This window comes from Vicugna pacos, chromosome 2 (assembly GCF_048564905.1).
Source record: "Vicugna pacos chromosome 2, VicPac4, whole genome shotgun sequence".
Classification (NCBI taxonomy): domain Eukaryota; kingdom Metazoa; phylum Chordata; class Mammalia; order Artiodactyla; family Camelidae; genus Vicugna; species Vicugna pacos.
In genome coordinates, this window is record NC_132988.1 from 87,328,543 (window position 1) to 87,351,947 (window position 23,405).

Consider the following 23,405-nt stretch of genomic DNA (forward strand, 5'->3'; position numbering starts at 1 on the left):
GAAAAGTTGCATCAGAAAAAAAGATCCTTGTCAAAATTAGAAATTAACAAAAATTGTTTGCAATCTTGCTTTTGGGGTAAGCTACTGATACCAACTTCCATTATATAGATTGAAAATGACATTGGTAAAAGTATACATTCTGGTGAATTAACAAATGAATTTGCAGAAAAGTGAGCTAGAAAAAGCACATTAATAATGTATTGTTATTTCTTAAATTATGACACAAAATATTTTGTGTGCAATTTATGTTTATGTTGTTCCTCATATATCACTACGACTGTTACGTTTTCTAAGCGATTAAACATTTTTTTCTTTAAAATATTTTTATTTAAGTATTTTAAAGCACTTTTTTATTTCCTACGAGGGGTCCCACATCACCATTTCCCACTGAGCCCTACAAATTGTGTAGCTGGTCCTGGCTGGGGCACCAGTCTATTGGCTCAGAGTGGTGCAGCCACCTCTTGGCTGCTTTTTCTATGCCTGCCACGGAAGAGCATGAAGTCCCATAGCTGCTTTCTGGCCCTCACACGTGCAGCTCTTTGGAGGATTTTAAAAAGGCTTTTGGTTACTAATGATAAAGGAGAAAGACCAGGAAGTCAAGGCCGAGCTTCTCAGGCGTCTGTCCTCTTCTGTTCCTTTGCTCGGCTGTTGCACCTGGGAAAGCCTGAAGCACATGTATCTGATGGCTACAGAAGCGCTGATGGCTCTAGGTTGCAAGAGACCTGATATCAGATTCATTTACATTTTACAGTACCATTCCTGAGTCTTTTGAACACTCTTGTTACAGGAGTAGAATGAAACAGCAGTTTTCCCCTAGTGATCTTACACAGCCAGGATCTTACACCTGCCGCCTGGGGCTCCTCCTGCCGTAGAATTGACTAAATCTTCCTGGAACCAAGAGCTGTGACTAGAGGGAGATCTCAGATCACAGCATCTCTGACCCAGGGAACAGGAAGAGGGAAGAGGAGGGCAGTCAGCAGATGGGAGGAAGGGCACACCTCTTTGAGCCAGTCATTTGCAGGTGGCTGGTTGTATGTAAGAGACAAACAAAAAATTAGTAAGGTATCAAGGCATCTGTGGCAGGCAGAATAATGGCCCCCAAAGATGTCCACATCCTAATCCCTGGAACTTGTGAATGTATTGGGTTGAATGGCAGTAGGGAATTAAAGCTGAAGGTGGAAGTAAGGGTGCTACTCATCTGACCTTAAAATAGAGAGATTCTCCTGGATTTTCTGGGTGGCCCCAATATAATCACAAGCGTCTTTAACAATGGAAGAGGGAGATAGGAGAGTCAGAGAGAGATGTGACTCAGATGCAGGATTAGAGAGATGCTATGTTGTTTGTTGGCTTTTGTCATGGAGGAAGGAGGCCACAAGCCAAGGAAGGGGGGCCTGCCCCTAGAAGCTGGAAGAGGCAAAGAAACAGATTCTCCCTCAGAGCCTCCCGAAGGGAACACACACTTGCCAGCATATTGATTTTAGCCCGGGGAAACCACGTCAGACTTCTCACCTACAAACTTGTGAGAGAATAAATTTCTGTTTTAAGCCACCCAGTTGGTGATCATTTTTTACAACAGCATTAGGAAATGAATGGAATGTTTATACTTAACGCATGAGTTCTGGAATCAAACTGCTTGGGTTTTCCTAAGTAGCTCTGCTACTTATTAGCTGTGGAAGGGGGGAAGTTCTCAACATTTCCAAGCCTTGGTTTCATCCTCTGATAAATGAGGTTATCACCGTATAGCTGTGTTCTTAGGAAAAACGAAGGTCAAGCCTTTAAGACATGGTCCGATAAGTAGAAAGCGGTGGATAAGTACTAGCTTGACCAAAGTCACGGATGTCTGACCCTGGGTGGAATTTCTAGCAAGAGAGGACTTCCCCCTCTCCGATTCCCATGTAGTTCAGTGCACCCACTTCTGTGGCCCCTGCTGCTCCCATGTTGACTCTTGGTCCTCCGAGGTCTTTACCCAGGTGTGTCCTTGCTGGGGCCCCACTCTTCAGATTCCACCCTTTCCTAATTTTTTTACACCAATTTTCAACATATATTTTTAAAAGATAAAAAAAGATATATACATATATAAAGTGCTGTCTTTGGAGGTATTAATCACTGATAATGACTTGTGTCAGTCTCTGTAAAGCCTTATGATTTCTGCCCTGACCAATACCCTGCCTTCCACAGGCGGCCCCCAGAATTCTTGACTGGTTGAGAAAATGAGGAGTCTCCAGGAACTGCCTTTTAATGAGGGCTTTTGGCTTAAGTTAAACGAGTAAAATCCAGACTGAGGAATATCAGCTGGGAAGTATTTTAGGCAGGGGGATCTCCCAGGAGCCTTTCAAATCAAGCCAAATTTTACAAAGGAGTTGGCCTCCTTTTCTGTCTACTTGTAAACGGCCCTGGAATGGGTTGTCACAAAATTTTCTAAGAAAGATAGTTGCGGAGAAAAATGGGCAGTTTTCTTCAGGGTTCTTAGAGCAGAGAAGTTTGGAGCTTATGATACTGTCATTTCAGAAGAACTTTTCTACAGCTGTGAAGAGCTTCATTTCAATGTGAGACCTTCTAACAGGCATTTGTAATGAGATTATCTGGTACTGAGATCACCTGCTGAAAAATACATTTCCGTTCCACAAAAATCACATTAGGTACAAATTACCATTCTAAAGGTGTAGGTAAAGCCACTTGAAATAAAACTGGCTGAGTAAAAACCAGGTTTCTGAAATCATTGGTTGTTATGAAAATGGAAAAATGTCAATTCTGAAGTGATTGCCCCAAGTACTTTGAGTGTTCCATAAGGCATCAGTTTATGAGAATTCATATTTTTGTGTCTGTATTTGAAATGCAAAATGATTTTTTCATGTGATTTTATTTTAACATAATTGGTGAAAACACATAAATGCAGTTGTTTTCAAACACTATCACACCGGGGTGCTTTCCACAGCTAGCGGGTGGGCTCCGGGCTTTGCTTCATGACGTGGTCTCCCTCTGGTGGTCGCGTTAATAAAGGTACCGGCAAATTTCTTCGCTTTGGAAGTTTCACCGAAACTTAAATATGGAAAGCATCTCAAGGGGTCTTTTATCCTAGTCTATTAAATACAGATTAGGCTGTGTATTTCCTATTTTGACCATTTCAGCCCTCTGAGAAGTTTTCTTATTTTAACAAAAGTCAGTCAGTCAGTCCGTCTGTGCAGCCCGCCCCTTACGGCCATGTCAATATCAGTTTTTGACTGTTAGGAAACCTGACCTGATTCCCCATCTCTGTGGCCTATTTTTGGCCTATCTTGGCTGGAATATATGTCTTAATTTTGGCCACAGTTTTTTCCATCTGCTCTAGAAAGGCTTTGGGTCGGGTGCAGAATTTGTTTAGCCCACACTGTATGTCCGTCAGTCTTCTAGTCCTACATCTGCAGCAGGGAACAAAACAGACAAAAAACCCTGCCCTCCTGGAGTTTCTGTTCTATGACACACACAGATGTGGTTTATAAAGACATAAACCCTAAAGACTGGTACTGTTGACCTCACATGTATGTAAAGCTTTTATGTAGCTAGAGAGACTATGAATTTAAATTTAAACAAATAAATGATGGCCTAGGGAGAAAAATAATTGTAACCAAAGGAGCTACAATAAATTAGGAAGGCAGAAAATCAGTAGGAAAATGTGCAAAAGATACGAGTAGGCATCAATTGGGAAGGTCTTTTTATTTCTCTGTAGTTAATACTTGGCAGAAGTGCGATTTCGTGATTTCAAAATTACCCAGTACAGACACAAGCAAAGGATGCCCTTTAGAAAAGAGAAATGTCCCTGCTGGAATTCCCTGTGCATCTCCACAAGCTCTCTGGTGGCGAGGGGCTCAAGCTGAGTTCTTTCCTGTGGCACCGCACGGGGTCTATGGGCTGCATGTGGCTGCCATCTTGTGCTCCTGCTTGGAAATTGCATGTGCCCGATCCTTCTGGCAAGTGGGAGAAAAATGGACCTTTTCCCCAGGCTAGCTCAGTCCTCCAGCCCACTCATTCACCATTGGCCAGCCCTCGTGCTGTAAAGACTCCCAGGATTAACTGAAGCACAGACGGTTGATCGGTAGAGTATTTTCAGATGAGAATATGTCATTGCTCAAATTGTAGTATTGAGTGATAGGCACTTAGGTTTGACTTTCCATTGTCTGCAGCAATGCCTTCCCTCCTTTCAGGGATCAAGTAGACCTTTCCCTACCGACTCAGGGCTGCCCTTGATGCCAGATTATTTGCCATTCGTTTCTAGTTCCCGTGTATCTTTCCTGAAGCGTCCCCCTCTCTTCACCTCTCTCCTCTTCCTCTTCGGGCTCATTCTGCACCCCACCCCCGCTGGATCATTGTATCTTGTATCCAGGGGACATTATTCCTGTTTATCAGTACAAAGGAACCTGTGAATCCTGTGAAGATTCTGGAAAAAATTATACGTCTTTTCCCCTCCCTCTGAGCCTTTGGGTGCTGTGTCCCCAGTCTTCTAGTTTGAATAAGTTGGCAGCCATGACTCTGGAATGCAAGTTAATTAAATCGTGCTTCTATTTAGTTTTAGGGAGGGTTTGTTTTTCCACATCAGGTTTCGCCTTTGTGCCTTTGTTATATCTAATATTGGTAACCAGGGATACCAGGAGAGATTTTATGTAGCTGTGCTGTGACGGGCATGCAGGGTAGAAAAGTGGAGGGAGCATGGGAGAGAGAATTCAGGGTCTTCTGGGTTCCACCAGCCTGTAAATCATTTAACAGGACACAAACGATTTAACAGTTAAAGTCAGCTTTCCTGGAGGAACTGACTTCCTTTTTTGTCTAGGAGCCAAAGAAAAGTTAGGAATTCTATCCCTGTGTTGGTCACTTCAGACAATGTTCTTTTCCAGTTATCTTGGTTGTTACAAAGAATCTAGTCACCCTCAGCCTCTGGTGCTACAAGGTTAGAGTGTAGGATGCTCTAGTTATTTGCAGGTTAACCCTTTGAGCACAAGGCATTTTTCAACACTCTGTGATGGCTATTTTTCAGAAGTGAATCACACACTTCCCAGTCTTTGCCAGCAGAACACGGTGGGCTTGGCTCAATTCAGCGCCAGGTGCTTCACCTCCATTACTGATTAATACACACGCAAAGACAATTATAAAGCAGGTGGAATTCAGATAAGGAAACTGAAGCCCTGCAAGGTTACATAACTTCCTCAGAGCAGCACAGATCATTTAAATCCAAATCTCTACTTTTTCCACAAACCGACTTTGATTTTGGTGTCGCAGGGTCATTATTGTGAATAATTATTTCTCTTGTCTGGAGATCCAGTCAATATCAGTATGGATATTAGAATGAGTGTTCATGAACTGATTTTCCCACCATTAACCTCTGTTTGTTTCATAACAGCGCTTAGAATTGAAGTTACCTGATTATTTTGGGGGTGGTTTAAGCTTGAAGGATCAGGTCACCAGGAGTATCTAGGTTTTCCCAACTCTGCCTTGACCCAGCCAGTGGAATTTGTGCTGTCCCCGTGGTCTCCTGTGTGGGGACAAGCGAATGAGGTTTGTTGTGATCAGAGGATGGAGAATCAGAATGTCTCTGGCAGAGCTCTAACCTAGGGCTTCAGAATCTTGGCATCCGGCTACTGGCGATCTGATCTGGAAGGTGAGATCCTGCAGTATCCTAAAGATCAATGAATTTTTAAGAAAGATAATGTTTTGGCATACTCTATTACAGTAATTAACAATAGGGAGTAGGTGGGAAAATACAGTACAGCCTTCAAGGGATTGGAAGCGTATTTTTAGACATTAGGGTAGAATTGTAATCTGTTCTTGAAAGATATTTTTTCAAAGATCTTTTCATAGTGAATACTAGATTTATATGTTTATTCTACTTCTGCGTCTCAGGTTACACAATATTGCAAAGTCACAGACAACTTATTCTAGCTCCTAGATTGTCAATACATAAAATGGATGAAAATAAAAGAAACTGGGATGAAAAGTAAAAGATGAAATTCACAAACTATGAACTTGTAAAGTGATATCTGTCCAATTTGTATGCCCAACAAACAAGAAAAATATCATGGGATGGCTCTTCAAACTGATTATTTTTCTTTGTTCATCTTACTTCTAAGTCTTTCCATAGATGTTGTGGCTGAGTTACACATTTAATAAAGATCTGAAAAAATGTTAATATTTATAACTTCTTAGATACTGCCCTATGCATGCAAGAGACTTATTTTTTCTTTCCAAATCATATATATCTACTTTATTTCTTAGGTTTATATGTATATCTTAGGTTTATATGTATACATTAACTGTTTCATAGAAAACATCCAACATTCGTTTGAAATTTGTCAAAGGTAGTGTGTCTAATGTACCGTCATTATGATTTCATGATTCATAGTGAATAACCACAAAATGTCATTTGAGACAACCTTATGTTTAGAGGAAATCTCAAAAATATTTTAAACTACTAGTAAATAAGAATTACTTGTTTAGAAAGTAAAGTTTTTATTTCCTAAAGCAAATTCAAAAAGTAGCACTCCCCTCAGAAACCTAAATGTTTGAGTAATTATCTTGGAATTTGGAAATCTCTGCTAGCTGATAATAACCCCTGTCAAGAGGGTCAACTATAAACATGCAGTTTCTAAATTGCCCATGTTCTTTAGAAACATAAAGTTATGTTATTGCACTTGTTTGCAGGAAATGATAAATGACAGAGTCCTGGCATACATCTTATTTTCCAATGATTTTTGACAAAACTGCTTCAGAATCCTATTTAAGACTTTTAGACCCTAAAACTTGAGGGAGTAAACTAGTATATTCTTTTAATCAGACAATCCCTGTTTGGAAGTTGTTCTTTCTCATTTTCTCTCTTTAATCCCTGCTACCCGCCGCCGTCCTGTTGAATGAATACAGAGCCCTCCCTTAGACTTCTGCTTGGCAGTCTGTTTCTGGCCGTCTCTGATCATAAAGCTTGACTTCCTGCTTCTCACCCTGCACTTTCTTTACTCTCTCCCCTGTCTGATTAGATTTAAAATCTACTGAGCGGGGTTTTGTCTAACTCTATTTTATTTGTGACTTCACTTGTGATGTTGAACGATGACATGAAGCTGCTTTCTGAACTCTATTTCCACTCTCTCTCCTTTCTGAGTACCACCAGGTGCACCTCTATTCTTGTTTCCTGCTAATGATTTTTAGATAATTTCACAATGACTGATTTTTCTATAGCCTGATAGATCTTCCATCATGCTGTTGGATAGGCGATAAGTCTACTTAGCTCTAATTTTCAGAAATTTAAGCTGGACTGGTTGGCAAGGTTTCCACTGAATGAAAGCATAGCTTTATTTCAGAAGGAAAAAAGAAATGAGTCCAGGACTAATTTAGTCTTGAGGACATTTAATTGGGGGGGAGTTGTTTTGGACTTGTTTTGAACATCAGTTTGACAGAGATGGTTTCTCACTCATTAAAACATGTTCTGTAATAGGCACAGAGGGTCTTGGAACTAAAGAGTTGCACTGTATTGAGGGGACTGGTTTTACCTTGTCTTTGCAGCAAGATGGTCACCACAGGTAGTAAAAGAAGAAGTCACGGTGACACTTGTGTTTTTAGAATGTCTAGGTCAAGAGCTCTTTAAGTGCATTTATTCAACAGATATTACTGACTGCCTACCATGTACTACCTTGGAACAAAGATGTATAAGTTGAGAGGTGCTAATAGAGTCCTTTGCTCTCTTGGCAAAGAAGGAAAAATCTGTGTACTGGAGCAATTTACTAAGAAAACATAAAGGATGTGCGTTATCGTCTGTGTTCTCAGGAAAGGGAGACCAGCCTTGAGGAGAGAAGGACTGAGCAGAGACTGTGTGATCACCCAGAGTGGGGCAGCGTGGGGGAAGTGTTTGGAGGGGTAGAGGTGGAAACAGAGGGTGTAGGAGACGTCCCCCAAGGCTCAGAAGGGGGCTGACTAGGTGTTGGCATGTCCCTCCTGTAGCAAGGACTGGTGAGCACTTATTTGCTTGGGGGAAAAGGCAGGGCCTCAGAGAGGAATGGCCGCATGGGGCAGCCAGGAAAGTTGATGCTGGGGACCAGGGCCCTGGCATGACCCTGGCGTGGCACAGGCATAATGGAACGTTCTGTCTACTGTAAACCCTTAGGGCTTAGAACCACGAGTCCCTCAGCCATTCTCTGAAGAACTGAAAGCTAAGCCCCTCCCTCAGTTCTTCCCTTGGACCCTGGTACCATTCGAAGGAGGGAGAGCTCTCCCATCCCCCAAAATGGCTGAGACTTTTCACCTTTTTGAGCAGAGAAGCGTGAATTAATGTGATTTAGAAAAATAACGTGATGTGGCATTTCTTACCCTGCAGTGTTACGGAGTTAGACCCACACCCACTGCACCTCCATGCGGGGCTGTTATGACCTCTTTGTGGCTGCAGGTCTCACTTCTTTCACCTATTTCTCACGTTTTAGGTCTTTGATGACCCCCCCCCCCCCCGCCGCTTCTTAGGTAGCTCTGATGGCCTTGAGCACCAGTGCTTTTACAAGTGACTAGAGTGCCCATGTTTAATAGATGTCTAGTAGATGATGATGGAGAGGAAGAGGAGATTGAGAAGGATTTCTCACCTTAGAAGATAGATCTTCTGAGGAAGGCACATTTTAGTGATGAAATTAGAGGGACAGGCAGATATGACTGGCTTCATTTTTAGATTATGTATAAATCTATTCCTGGTGTTAGTGATCCTCCATCCCCGAGCTCCTGTATCTTCAAGAGTGGACATCGTTTTTTGGCCCTAAGACAACCTGTAGACAGAACTTAATAACACTGTGTGCTCCCCCCAGAGGAAGCACCAAAGCGCTAAAAAGCACATTTTTTGTTACCCCACTGGCCTTGTAACCTACTACCCCATTTACTTGTTCTCTTCTGCAGCAAAGAGGTTGTCCTTTTGTTCTAAGCTACTTCCTCTCCTCTTGTTCTCTCTTAATTACACTCCATCAGACTTTTGTCCCCGCTGCTCTATTGAAACTGCTCTTATCAGCGTCCCATTTCTCCGTGTCATCTTTCCTGACCCATCAGCAGCTTCTGGTGCAGCTGATCACTTCCTCTTCTTTGATACACTTTCCTTTCCTCACCTGCTGGGTTTCCTCCTACCACCCTGGCCACTCCTCAGTTGCTTTGCTGGCGTCCCCCTCTTCCCTGAAGTGGTTGCATGTGGAGTTTCAGAGTTCAGCCCTCCCCCATCTTCTCTTCACCATCTCCCCAAGCCTCACTCTCCACTCTCTTCTCTAATCATTTCCCTCGGGACTGCATCCAGGCACGCCAGCTTTCAATGGAAGTTCGATGACTCATACATTTATATTTGTAGTCCTGTCCTCTTTCCTGGACTTTGAACTTACGTCCTCGATTGTCTACTCAGCATTTCCACTTGGGTGTCTACCGTCTGTGTCAGACTCAGCATGTCCCAGTCATAACTCCTGATTTTCCCTACTTAGTCCTGCACTTCCAGTAGCCTTCCCCATCTCAGCGATGGCAGGTCTAGGCTTCTGGCTGGAAGTCATCACTGGCTCTTGTCTTTTCTCACTGTCATCTAATGGGCCACGAGGCCCTTCTGACTCTACTTTCGAAATACATCCAATCATGTCTCAGCACCTCCACGACTCTGCTCTCCAGGCCTCCAGCAGCTCTCTCTGGATTGCTCCGACAGCCTCCTAACTGTTAACCCTGCTGTTTTCTTTGTCTCTCTGGAGTATTTTCAACACAACAGGCAGAAATCCTTGAAGATATAAGTCAGATCAATCATGCTACTCTTTACTCAAACCTTGTCATGACTTTGTTTTGGTCTAAGTTACAAAGCCCTATACAGTTGGGCCTCCCCTTCCTCTCTGCCTCACCGCTTGCTTCCCCATCCCTTTGCTCGCTCTACGCTAGCCTCACAGGGCTCCTTGGTGTTTCTGACACCTGTCAGCCATGTTCCTGCCTTGAGGTCTTTGTATTGACACTGACTCTGCACTGAAATCTTCCCCTGAGACTTGGTTAGCTCCCTCAGCCTTTGAAGTTGTTGCTTGAATGTCAGCTTTCAATGAGGCCTGGCCGGGCACCCTAATTAGTTTTGGGAATATGTCCTACCCCACCCCCACATCTCCTATCTCTCTTAGTCTATTGTACCTGTTTTTTTAATAGCACTTATTACCTTCTGACCTAATATATAATGATTTTCATATTTGTTTTGTTCATTGATATTATTTGTCTTCCTAGAATATAATTTCCCCAAAGCAGGGGATCTATTCTGCATTCAAACTCCTGGAAGAGTGCCAAATTGGTTAAAGAAATGAGTGAAAAAATTAGTGAGTAACATAACCTTTGCTGATTCCATATGGCAGATGGAGGAAGTGGTTACACCTCCCATTCCTCAGAAAACAACCTGAAACGTCCCTTCAGATATTTCTGTTTTCCCAAGGGTCTTCTCTATACTGAGCAATACCCTCTCCAAGAAGCGTTCTTGTAACAGCTGCTAAAAGATACACGTGTTCTTTTTCACATGGTCAAATAGCTTTGTCAAAGGGAAGAGCGACAGTAGTTCACAGTAACTTCATTTCGAGCAGCACATGGAAAGAAGGGCCGACAAGCTCTCAGTGTAGGCACAGGGGCTGACGCTGTAGCCAGGGGGAGCTTCTCTTCACAGGTAGAGTTGAACTTGAGCTTTAGATTGTAAACGAGGGCTCAAAGGCATGGGGAGTGAGGACTCTATACAGTCAGAGACTGGCGAGTAACTTCTGAAAAAGCCTCTAAAAGTTAACAAGCAGAGTAATAAGAGCGTTTGCCAGTGTAAGTGCTGCCCATAATACACAGGCAGAGAGAAGTAAGAGGGCTGGAAGCAGTGGCAGGAAACCTAAGGGCCAGTTCAGGCTAGGATGTGTTTTCAACACTCTGTTATCAGAGACAAAAAGACTGACAAGAGCCGATCATCCTCAGGGATATACGCTCTTCAGAATCCAGGGAATTTTGAAGTCTGAGTGGTTCATAGTTGTCTTCATCATTTGGGCATGTAAGCGAGTGCCTTAGGCGCTAGACCTTTATATGCTGCTGTCTTTGCATTGATATTAATTGCCACGTGAATATCCATTAATTGTCACATGAATAAACGGAAGTAACTTTGGTGGAGAAGCATCTTTAATTAGTAGAACTATCTATCAGATAATGATCAGTAGAATACATGCTGCATGAAGGTGGGGAATTAATTTTGTTTTCTTTACTGCTGTATCTGTAATTATGGCTAGAGGCATGCCTACCACATACTAGATAGTAAATACTTATTCAGTGAATGAATGAATCTTTTCACTGATCAATATGCCATTGAATTAAAGTCCAATACACACCTCTTAGAATTATAGATGATGTTAGTGGAAATGGCGTCAAGATTGTCTAGCATGACTTCACTTCAGGGAATCTCCCTTTGTCATCTTAAGGGCACAATCTAAAGGTTATTGGAAGATGATTATTATAAGACAGTGAAATTTATGGTTGAAAAATATCTCCAGAAACTTGCTAAGAGCTCTCTCAGTATGTTCTCCAAAAAGCCAAGAGCTGACGTAGAATGTCTCACCATTGGTCCAATTCACCTGAGGGACAGACATTTATCTTTGGTTTAGAGAGAAAAATAAGGACGAATTTGAACTTTTACCTGAATCTGGTATGCTTGAATTGAGCACATATCCACGCTGCCTGTGCCCCAGAAATGGGGAGGGGGGATGGTGTGGAGGACTGGGCTTGGAGCTCCGTGGATGTCACTGTTTCCTAGCTATATGGCTTGGAGCAATTGTTGTCTTAATCACATGACACTCTAGTTCCTCTACTTGTAAACTACCACTTACCTTGAAGAAATTGTAGTCATATTCCTACCTGTGTACTTTATGGGGCTCTTCTAAATGAGACCTATCTGAAATACTTTGCTAGTTGAACAATTTTACACAGATTAAAGTGGGAATTCTGAATACATCTCAGGAAGAAATCCAACAGAAGGAATATGCACAGCTACTCTAATTTTATAAGAATAATATTGATTAATGAACCTATGAACTTCCAAAGAACTTCCAAAGAAAGAATAAGAATAAAGAAACTATTTTTAATGTCCTAAAACCCTGGGCAGCCACATCTCCAACTGTGAGGAACCACACAAAAGAAGTCAGTTTCTGCTGAATCAGCCAAGACATGGGGTATTGACAATCAAAACAATGCAAGCAATGCCATATTTTAAATTTGATCCAGACTTGATAGAACTATGCACAAGAATGGCTTTATTGAAGTAAGATATATAGGGCCTTAAAGATGAAACCTAGATGGATGGAGCTCTTTAATGTTGAGCTTTCAGCTACATTTCCCAAGGAGTCATCAGAGCCATAGTGTAGGGAATGCAATAATTCTTCGGAGGCATTGCAGCTGCTAAAATGCAGACAGATGGAATTTCTGCACTCTCTAGTATAATACAGAAACAGTCTCACACTAGGATAAACACTTACTCCTTGAAAATGTTCTCTTAACCCTAGAGAGAGGATATTGTATAGACTGGCCAGTAAAATCTTAAATGTTTTAGTTTTTCGTTTTCTACCTGGTTTCCTGTATATACCCGTTAGGAGGCAATCTGTAGCTGTAGGAGTGCAGTCCTGGGCTGACTCCTCTAAGACTATACAAAACATAAACGTGTTTCATATTTTGGCAGTTGAAATCCATAGATGCCATTTGTATTGATATGGAAATCATGGGATATGATGGAAAACCAGACTTTCATTGTTGACACTGTGAAGATTACACATGAAGTAGCATCACAAGGAACGTACCAAATGGACTAGTACTTACTGTTCAGCAAATCAAAACTCCGATTATTTCCTTGGGAAATAATCCATTAACTGCATCTTTTCTTTGCAGTGGCAAATATTGCGGCAATATACTGTGCTCCACTGAGATGGAGAGAAGTTTTGAAGGGTTGTATTTATTTACCATTATTCTGAATTGGGAACTCATGAAAAAAGATAGTTTTCTTTTTTCCTGATTAAAAAGACATCATTATAAGAACATGTGTAAAATACAGAGGAAAATACAATGAAGAAAATAAAAATTACTTTCCACCCTAATACCATATGATTACCAGAGATAATCATAGTTACCTTATATATACTTCCTAGGCCAAATTGTATTATACCTTTTTGGAAGCAGATGGTGTTTTTACACTTAAATTATCTTGAACTTTGTCCCAGGATGTTATTTTTAACAATACAGTTTTCAATGGCTGTAACAATATTCCTTATTATGGAGTTACTTAAAATTTATTTAACCAGCCTTCTGTTATTACATAGTTGCTATTGCATGGTTTCCTTGTTACAAACCATGATGGTATGAATATCCTTAAATATAAAACCTTGCCCTGTTCATAATGATTTCCTTTCATGAAGTCCAAGAAATGAGATTGCTGGGTCAAAGGTTATGCACAGTTAAAAGGCATTTGATGCCTGTTACCAAATGTTGAAGTGTGTTTTAGCACCCGTTTTGTTGAATTGATTTGTCCTTTCATTAATGGTTTCCCTTAGTAAAATCTCTCTAGCTTCTTCTCTTACATTTTTTGTCTACTGTAATTTTGAAACAATTGAATATTTGTTCAATCTTGAGAAGAAAAAGAGCATATAGTACTTAAAACAAAGAATACCCAGATGCAACCATGTTAAGGAAGAGGATGAAAATATTATTAACTACTGTTATTTCACATTCCTTAGGCCAAAGTAGACTCTGATATTTTTAACTGGCATTTTTATTAAGGCAAGTAAATAAATACACTTCAAATACAAGGCATGGAGATCTCTAGGCCTGTGTTCAAGCACATGTCAATGGACTATTCTTAATTATAACTTTTCATGCGCAAGAATGAATAGCATTATAGAAGGAGAAGGTTTTTGGATTTTTTAATGTGTGTTCAATAAATAACCTTTCACTTTCAAATAATTTTCGGTTATTAAGAAAAATTTTCCCATTTGGTATTTTTCCACCCATGGTATACAATTGATGGGGCTGCTCTCTCTTGTGCTGCGAAAGCCCATTGGTGAATTTTCTTTTGCTTTTCTCAGCCAAACACTGTTTGTATTTCTCCCAGATGATTTTACGATGAATGCTCTAGAAGGTCCAAGAAAAAAAATGGGTGATAGTGAAACCGAGGGGATTCGGAAGCACATCTGTTGAATAGCAAGGGAGTATTGTCTATCTGTTCTTTCTTTTCTCTTAATTTGAAAAGGAGAAAATAAAAACCTCTTATTTTGACTTTTTTTTCTGTTTTTTTTTTTTTTTTATAGTGCTGTGCAGAGGGGGCGAGAGCTTTCTGTGTGCCAGTGGCATCTGTGTCCCCAGGAAACTGCAGTGTAACGGCTACAATGACTGTGACGACTGGAGTGACGAGGCTCATTGCAGTACGTGCCGGGCGGTGTGGGCTTGTCTGGGTGCACAGGGGTTCTGTTCAGGCCCCTAGAAACCAGCGCCACTCCATTGTCCAATCCTGACAGCCACCAGCACTCACTTGCATAGACTGCTTTTCATTTGCTTTTCTAAAGTGAGCAAATGTGTTTATCTTCCCTCCCCGCCCCCAGTGACAGCTGCATGTTTGCACACCTTTCTCAGGCCTGATTTCACAAGGAATTCAGCAGCTCCAGGCTGCGTTGGAACAAATCAGGGACTGAACTGTTTCTGCATAAAGCATTTTAAAATTAGGAAAAGACTTTTCGTTTATTTTGTTTGGGAGAAGGATTTTTGTTTTTGTTTTTTAAAGCTTTGTGAGTATAAAGGTCAACTTTCTTTAAAAAGGATATTTTGAATAGGAAATTTTTTTATCCTCATGGTTCTTAACAATCATGACATGGAAACTGCAAAGCCTCTCTTTCTTTATGCTCCTCTAAACCTGGGGAGCGTGATGGCATTGACTGTTTTGAGTCCATGGATGGGTAGATTCAGCTCAGCCTTAAACATTCTCAGTTTACCCACCACTGATTTGATTAGTCATTTTGACTAAACAATGGTTTGTCCAATATTGAATTTGTCTGCTTGAGCGACCATATAGAAGACCACAGACTGGGTAGCTTAAAGAGAAGAAATGTATTTTCTCATAGTTCTGGAGGCTGAAAAGTCCAAGATCAAGGTCTAACAGGGTTCAGTTTCTGGTGAGAGTTCTGTTCCATGCTTGTAGGCAGCTGCTGTCTGCCTGTGTGCTCACATGACCTCTTTGGAAGGAGAGCAAGAGAAAGGGAGACATGAGGAGAAGGGGAAAGGAGGGGAGGGGGGGCGAGTGCCCTCTGGTGTCTCATCCTTTTCTTTTAAGGGCACCCACACCATTCAATTAGGGCCCCACCCTTAGGACCTCATCTAACCTTTATTACCTCCTCACAGGCCCCAAATACAGTCATGTTAGGGGCTTAGAGCTTTAACATATACATTTTGGGAGGATACAAACATTGAATCCTCATCGAATATATATTCAGATCTCAAGATACAACAGATAGAAAAGAAAAATTAGCCTCAAGAATACATTGCAGGATCTGCATCCAAAACAGGACCATATGCAATTGTGTTCGAATTGCTTTTTAATGGTTATATGACCAGCAGTAGTTACTATGGGAGAAGCTGTGTTTTACTCCCTGTTGGAGTTGCCAAGGCTTTATAAGAGCTCAGCTCAGTTCAAAGATTCCTCTGCTGTGTTTGCCAGGTGGACCACCTCTTCTTCCATATGAAGAGTTAGGATGCTTATTTGCCATAACTTTTGAAAGGCAGTGTATTATGGTAATATTTAGGGTCAGTGTTTCCCAAACTGGTGTTCCATAGTACCTGAGTCTTGAAAAATGCTTGGGGAAGAAACCTAAGTTTGAGAAATGATGTCAGAGCTGCTTCTTAGAGTTAAAATACATACTCATGCATTAAAGGTTCTGATAAATCCTGCAGTTTAAAAAAAGCTATTCCATCTTAATTTGGCATTTCCTCAAAGTTACTTGTTTATATATACCCTCGCCTTGATTTATTTTTTCATGCATTTATTTATGTTGCATAATATCCAGCATCCAGTGGAATTTCAATTATGTCACCCATACTTTCTGGAAATGTTTTCACTAAGATATTTGTTTTTATGGTTTGGAATTCTCTCTTCAGAAAAACCTGTGGCACACGATTTTATGTGACAATCAGTCTTATAGGAGGTATATTTATGTTAGGGAGTATTGCCATGAAGTTGGGAGAAAATATCATGCAAAGCATCCATAGTAGGGAATTTAAAGTGGTCCAATAGCATTTACATCCAGTTTATGGGAATTACAGGAGATCTCTTGTTTATTTCCCAATTATGGCCCATATATTCAGATGCTGCATGTGCCTCTACCCCCAGCGCTGGGCCAACACTGGCTGCATCATTATGTTCCTCTGTTGCACTAAGCGTTGCACTTTAAATAGTAAGAGATTTCTGCTGCATTTGTTGAAATTGAATATAAAGAAGTAAACTTTCCTAGTCAGTGACTGAACAAAGAAGTATTATTATTCTGTAAGGTACTTAGCAGTGTCCTAGGAGCAGAAGAGTTTCCTAAGGAAGGTATGGGCCTTCCACATAAACACACTTCAAAAGCCATTTGGTTTGATTCATTGAAGAACTACATCCCTTCAGAATACTTGTTTATGGAAATACTTAGTTATGTTACTGAGTCCAAACTTGTTCCGCTCGCTGCATGACAGGCCAATAAATCGGGAGATGTTGGGACAAGGAATAACAACTTTATTCAGAAAGCCAGCAGACCGAGAAGAAGGCAGACTAATGTCCTAGAGAACCATCTTCCCCAAGTCAGAATTCAGGCTCCTTTTATACTGGAAAGGGGAGGTGGGGTGTAGTTAGCTGCAAACTTCTTGGTGTCGGAATCCTTTGTACTTGCAGCTGTCACCATAAGTCAGGTCATGATGTTCCTGTAAACCTCCAATAAGACAAATGTTATTCTCTGTTCTGCAACTTTTTATCTCTATATGAATGGAAAAGTGTTATACCCTTAAAGGTCAGCGCCTTGAGAATAGGCTGTCCTGTATATTTCAGGCTATAGGCAACGTTCTTTTACAAAAGGTACAGAACCAGCATGACTAAGCACAAGGTTAGCGCTAAAAGAATAGATCTAATATGGAGTCAGATTTGTTCTTCCCTATTATAGTTAGACATTGAAAACTTTGCATGCAATTGCTCCTGACCTTACAAGGACATTTGCCTCTGAACTTTAACATTCAGTACTTTCAGCATGCCTGTTTATAGAAGGTGCCACCCTTCCGTTGTCACCACCCTGCAGTGAAGGAATAGCGGTATGTCTGAATTAGGGTGTGGATGCAAATCAGGGCGGGAACACGGCCCACAGCTACTCCTGAGGAAACAAGGGAGCTTTGTTGGGCATTCCCAGTGGGAGCACATGGATATGCCAGGTTCCGAGGGTTCTGTGGGTACAAGAGCAGGACTGCCTTCCAACGAAGGAAGGGCAGGGGTTTGCTATTTGTGACTTCCCTAATCAGCTGTGCAGGAAGCATCTACCTACAAGATTTAATTTTTAGCAAAGAAAGTGTCCCTTTTGGTGCAGATGCAGAGCCGAGGCCCAGGGTGAGAAATGAATTTGCCAGTGGTTCACAGTGCTAGATTTGAGCCCAGTCTTGAATGGGTCCAAATCTGTTTTCCCTAAACTGTGCTGCCTTTGACTCACCCATGTCCATAGATGTTCAAATTTGGTGAACGATTATATTCCGATCATTCGTATGTCAGGAAAATGTTTATTCTGGATGTTCTATTATGCTGAGGAAGATACTTGTCTATTACAGCAGTTCTCCAGGTATCTGACAGTGCTTACTGACTTCCCCCCAACTCATCTTATCATGTTTATCAATCTCTTCCTAAGTAGTAGTAACATGGACAGATTTCCAAGCACCTGGAACAGGTTTAGTCAAACTGGAATAGTTGTTACAGGGAAATTACTTGCCACGAAATCCACATACTTTATGCCACGTAAACCACTGTCAAATACTTTTAGAAGTCATTTGCTCTGAATTTGGGGTAAAATTAGTTCATGTATTTTTGGCGGCTGTGGTTAACTAATTATACTGAGTTAACGAATTACAGTAATTAACCAATTATACTAATTATCACACAGTATAGTGATTAATAAGATGAGGTCTTGAGTCAGGCTGCCTGGGTTCCTCTTTCTTCTTTAAAATTTTCTGCCTTTGTGAACTTGGAAAGTTACTTAATCTCTCTGAACCTCAGTGTCCTCATCAGTGAAGTGGAAATAATAAGTAATATTAGCCGTCTCTAGAATTGTGCAGAATGATGGATCACAGGATGTCAAGAACAGAGACCAGCGTCTGGCATGCAATAACCCTCAAAGAGCATTAGGATCTATGGTTGTGGTTGTGGTAATCTTACTCTGTGTGCCCCGCTCCTCCAAAACTCACCCACCCCCACTCAGCAAAGGTCAGATGATACATTGTGGAGGAGACAGAAACACTACAACGTGCACACTGGTTTTTAAAAGCACCACCACACGGAGCTATTTCAGAAAGGAGGCAACCCAAATGGCGCAGAATAAGAATTGATATTCCAGCTAATGTTCCAGAGTCATTAAGGATGACTGTACCTATTATATTCTCTTTATTAAGACAGGGGTGCAAGTAGCTACTTAGAAAGATTTCCACCAAATTAATATAAATGAAGGTATTTCGTTCTTCACTGATGGAAGAAGCATCAGACATCTGGAAAATTTACTTCTGTTTGGTGGCCATCTGATTACATAGAATCAATCCAATTATTGAATAGTCTTGAATTCCTGCAATATGTGATGCATGTTCTAGACCCCTAGTAAATAGAGAGACTTTACTGAGACGTGGTTTCTTGCTTCATGAGACTTTTAGTCTCATCAGAGAAATGACATATAAACATAGAGGTCATTAAATCTAGTGTTGTAGGACAGTATAATCTATATCACAAAGCAAAAGAAGATTGTGCAAATAAAAAGATCCTGTGAGTCAAGAGGGTATGATCTGTGGTTGCTGGACTGGTGTGAAAAGACCTGAGGGAAAAGACCAGATTAAAACTGGCTTTGGAATGAAGTGATGTTTGGATGTTCCAGAACAGTGGCTCTCAACTGGGGGCAGTTTTGTCCCTGAGGAGACATTCTGCAATGTATGGAGACCTATCTGATTGTCACAACTGTGGAGGTTGGATGGGATGCTACTGGCATTTAGTGGGCAGTGGCCAGGGATGTTGCTAAACATTGTACAATGTGCAAGGCAGCTCCCCACAACAGAGTCACCCAGTGGCACCGCAGTTGAGAAATCCTCCTTTGGAGCTATAAGTCAAGTGTTGAAAGAACCCAGTGGGTCAAGAAGCCCATGTAACTGTAGCAAGCTGGGAAACTGTGGGCACACTGGTTAACCTCTTAGGTCACCTCAAAATGAGGGCATTTCTGGGTGGAATTGAACATCCATACTTGGATCTTGAGTGGAGTCAATATAATTATGTTTATAGACTCAGAGGGACTGAACAAATTGAATGAAGCTCTTGATAAAAGGCTTTCTGTTCCTTAGTTCTCTCCTTTAATTTAATGATCATTTTGAGGGATTAAAGTTAATAGTGTGAGGTGTCAAACTGACATGAATATTAACATGCAGGAACTTCAGAAGTAACATTTTGTATCAAGCTCTCATTCAGAAAAAAAAAAGATCTGCATCGAGAAAAACACTTGCCTTAGGTTATGCAAAATTATGCTTGTATTGAGCAAGAAAATCACAGCAAGCAGCTTTTGAAGATTTTGAGCTGTTGGCCCCAAATTGCGCTGACAACAAAATGAACATTTATTCCAATAAAAGGAGGCACTGTGATCTTTGTTATTTGCTATGTATTTCTGAGTATGCAGAGCCTCTGGTTAAGGTTTTGTGTGTTTACTAATTACACAGACCTTAGGGAGGTAATAAGTTATTTTCCAAATGCAGCTAATTTTGTATCTAACCTCTGAAAATGGCTTCTAACCAAGTAAGTCATAACAGTGGAAAGTTGAATCTGCACCTGTGTGAATAATGAGGCTTTTTAAAAAAATGCTTGTCATCTCCATTTATGAAATAATTTAATAACATCTCCAATGAGGTGTTTTAGGATGGCTTACTGGGGATCCTAGAACAGGCCTCACAGTGGAGACACTTTGGAAATTTTTAGTGTGTTCTCAGGTTAATCACATTCTAAAAGGAGTATTGGATTCCCAGTCCTGCCATCAGAAAAAGTGAACTGTATTGCTTAAAAAAGAAGAATTCATATTTGCAATCTGTCGCTCCCCAACCCTGCCTCCTCCTTCGGGTAGCGCAAGTACTTCTGCACTGATGGTCAAGGTGAGGACCCTGGTTATTGCTGATTCTAGCATGCTGATTCAAAACTTCTCACAAGAGTAATGGAGATTAAAATTTAAAAAAACCAAAAAGATCTCTTAAAACTTCTCAAGGAAATGTATGTATCTTGATATACAAATTCTCCAGCCCTGTTCATTGGTCAGGAGAACCAAAGTCATAACCTTTTTTGATTCAAGTTGGCTCAGTTAGCAGTGGGGTGCAGGGTGGGGAGTTAGCACCCTCTGCTGAATGGGAGGAAATAGTACTATCAAGGTGAAAATTGGGACCTCTTTTTAGTCTTTATATTTTCCCTTATGAGATCTGTCCTCATTTGAAAATTATTCAACCGGGGGGAAATAAAAAATAAGAAGTACTTACGAGGTTCTGGATGCGCACGAGTGTGAGCATTTGTGTGCACACATGCGTGTTTGTGCATGCACACGTACACACCCTCTTAATGATGGCGCTGAACAGATGATCTCCAAGGCTCGTTCCATTTCTAAAATGATGTGATTCTAAAAGTATTTAAGTAGCTTCTTTTTAGATGAATGCTTTTTGAAATAGAAGTTTATGATCCATGTAAATAACAAGTATTGTATTTTGATGTGGTAACATTTTAACTGAGCAATGCTCAGACTTTTGATAATGAATTGTTACAGAGTTTAAGATGTTTATAGTAGAGAGGTACCCATCACCGGTTGTATGAGGTGCAGCCTTCTGCTTGAAGAGAAACAATCTGTTGGAATTCAGGAGACTGGACTATTGACCACTGGATTCTTGGTTTTCATCAGCCAAGTAGACTGATCCTCAGATGTGTCCCGTTTCTCACCTCTTTCCTTTGTCCTTGCTGTTCCCTCTACTCAAAACATACTGAAGTTTTCATTGCATCCACTCTGCTAAAATTCTGCCCATCTTCCATGAGCCCTCTCCAGCCTTAAGAGTCTTTTTTTGAACTTAATTCACTTTAAATAAGGGAAAAGAAATACATTTAAGCAATCTGGTTTCTTTTAAAGGTAGGGGTGTGTGTGTGTGTGTGTGTATATATATATATATATATATATATATATATATATATATATATATATATAAAACATTTTATAGCATTATTGGGGTATAATTTACATACTATAAAATAAATCCATTGATTTTTTAGTAAATATATAAAATGCAACCTTCACCACAATCCACTTCTAGAACTTTTTCATCTCCCCCCCCCCCCAGATTTCCCTCCTACCTATTTGAAGTCAGTCCTCACTCCCCCATCGCCAGCCCCAGATAACCACTGCTCTGACATCTGTCTCTGTAAGTTTGCTTTTTCCAGGAGCTTCATAAATGGGTCACACAATATGTAGTCTTTGTATCTGGTTTCTTTCACTTAGCATAATGTTTCTGAGGTTTATCTATGCTGTCACATGTGTCAGTAGTTTAATACTTTCAGTTGCTGAATACCATCCCACTGTATGAATAGACTCTGTTTTGCTTATCCATTTCCCAGTTGTTGGGCATTTGGATTATTTCTAGTCTTTGGCTCTTATGAATAATGTTGCTGTAAACATTCAAACACAAGTCTTTGTGTGGATTTATATTTCACTTCTCTTGGTAGATTTCTAAGAGTAGAATTCATGAATCATATGATGAGGTTATAGTTAAGTTTATAAGAAGCTGCCAGACTGCTTTCCAAAGGGGCATTATAATTTTACATCTGCACCAACTATATGAGGGTTTCAGTTTCTCACATCCTTGCCAATACTTGGTATTATCTGTCTTTTCTATTATAACTATGTTAGGGGATATGTAATAGTATCTTATTGTGGTTTTATTTGTATGTCCTTAGTGACTAATTATATTGAGCATCTTTTCATGTGCTTATCAGCCATTTATATGTCAAGTCTTTTGCCTGTTTGGAATTGGGTTGCTTGCCTTCTTATTGAGTGTCAGAATTCTATGTATATTTTGGATATAAGTCCTTCATCAGATACATGATTAGAAAATATTTTTTCCAGCATGTGGCTTGTCTTCATTTTCTTCATAGTATCTTTGGAAGCACAAATACTTTTAACTTTAATAAATACCATTTAATATTTTTTTCTTTTATGGCTTGTGCTTTTGTTGTAATATCCAAGAATTCTTTGCTTCCCAAAGTCACAAGTATTTCTTTTTACTGTGTTTTATTTCTAGAAGCTTCATAATTTTAGCTCTTACGTTGAAGTCTACAATCCATTTTGAGATAATTTTTGTGTATGGTTTAAAGTAAAGGTTGGAGTTCCGTTTTGCATATTTGAAATCCAGTTGTCCCAACACCATTTGCTGAAGGGTTTTTTTTTTCCTATTGAATTGTCTTGGCAACTTGCACACATTATTTTAGTATCTATATCTTCCCCCAAGCCCTGTTAAGTAATTGATCTTATCCTAAGGTCATAAATCAGTTTACAGACTCACACATTTTAACTAATTCCTACAGCTAGCAGATGGCAAAACCAGAATAGGAGTTCTGGTCTACCGGAGTACAAGACCTATTTTCTTATTAAAATTTCTTTGCTTGGTGTTTATTCCAACATTGAACTATAAGCTTCCTGAGATTACATGTCACTTACTCCTATCTTGCCACCATGATCTAGGACAGTACTGCTAATTTGGGGGTCATATTATGAAGCACTCAGTTGACTTAAGTGATGAAGTTGTGTGAGAGTAAGTAACGACTCTGTATTCTAAATGACTTTTTCTCTCCGTTATGTTTATGCTTACCATTGACATAACTAGACTCCCACTTTAAAGGAAACCTTTTTAGGAAATAACTACTCACCCCCTATTAAGTATTCATTCTCTAGGAACAGGAACCTGATTAGGAGCTATGGTGAATTGAGACTGTCTTTTCACATGCTCGCCTCTAAAGGAGCCTTCAGGTGACATAAAACAGAACTCAGATAAAGACTTTTAGAAAGTGGTAACAGCACTGGCTTGAGAGCCAGAGGGTCCTAGTCCTGGTTCTGCAATAACTTATTATGTGACCTTGAGCAAGTCATTACATCTAGCACCAC

General features: G+C 40.4%; 1 protein-coding gene across 4 annotated transcripts in view; it reads left to right on the top strand.

Moving 5' to 3' along the window:
• Window positions 1–23,405, top strand: part of CORIN (corin, serine peptidase) — a 217,928-nt gene that overhangs the window by 118,546 nt on the left and 75,977 nt on the right. For all 4 annotated transcript variants that reach the window (XM_015249997.3, XM_015249999.3, XM_072944469.1 and 1 more), the window contains exon 6: window positions 14,295–14,408. In XM_015249997.3, the coding sequence (XP_015105483.2) occupies window positions 14,295–14,408 (114 nt within the window). The remainder of the gene's footprint in view (window positions 1–14,294; window positions 14,409–23,405) is intronic.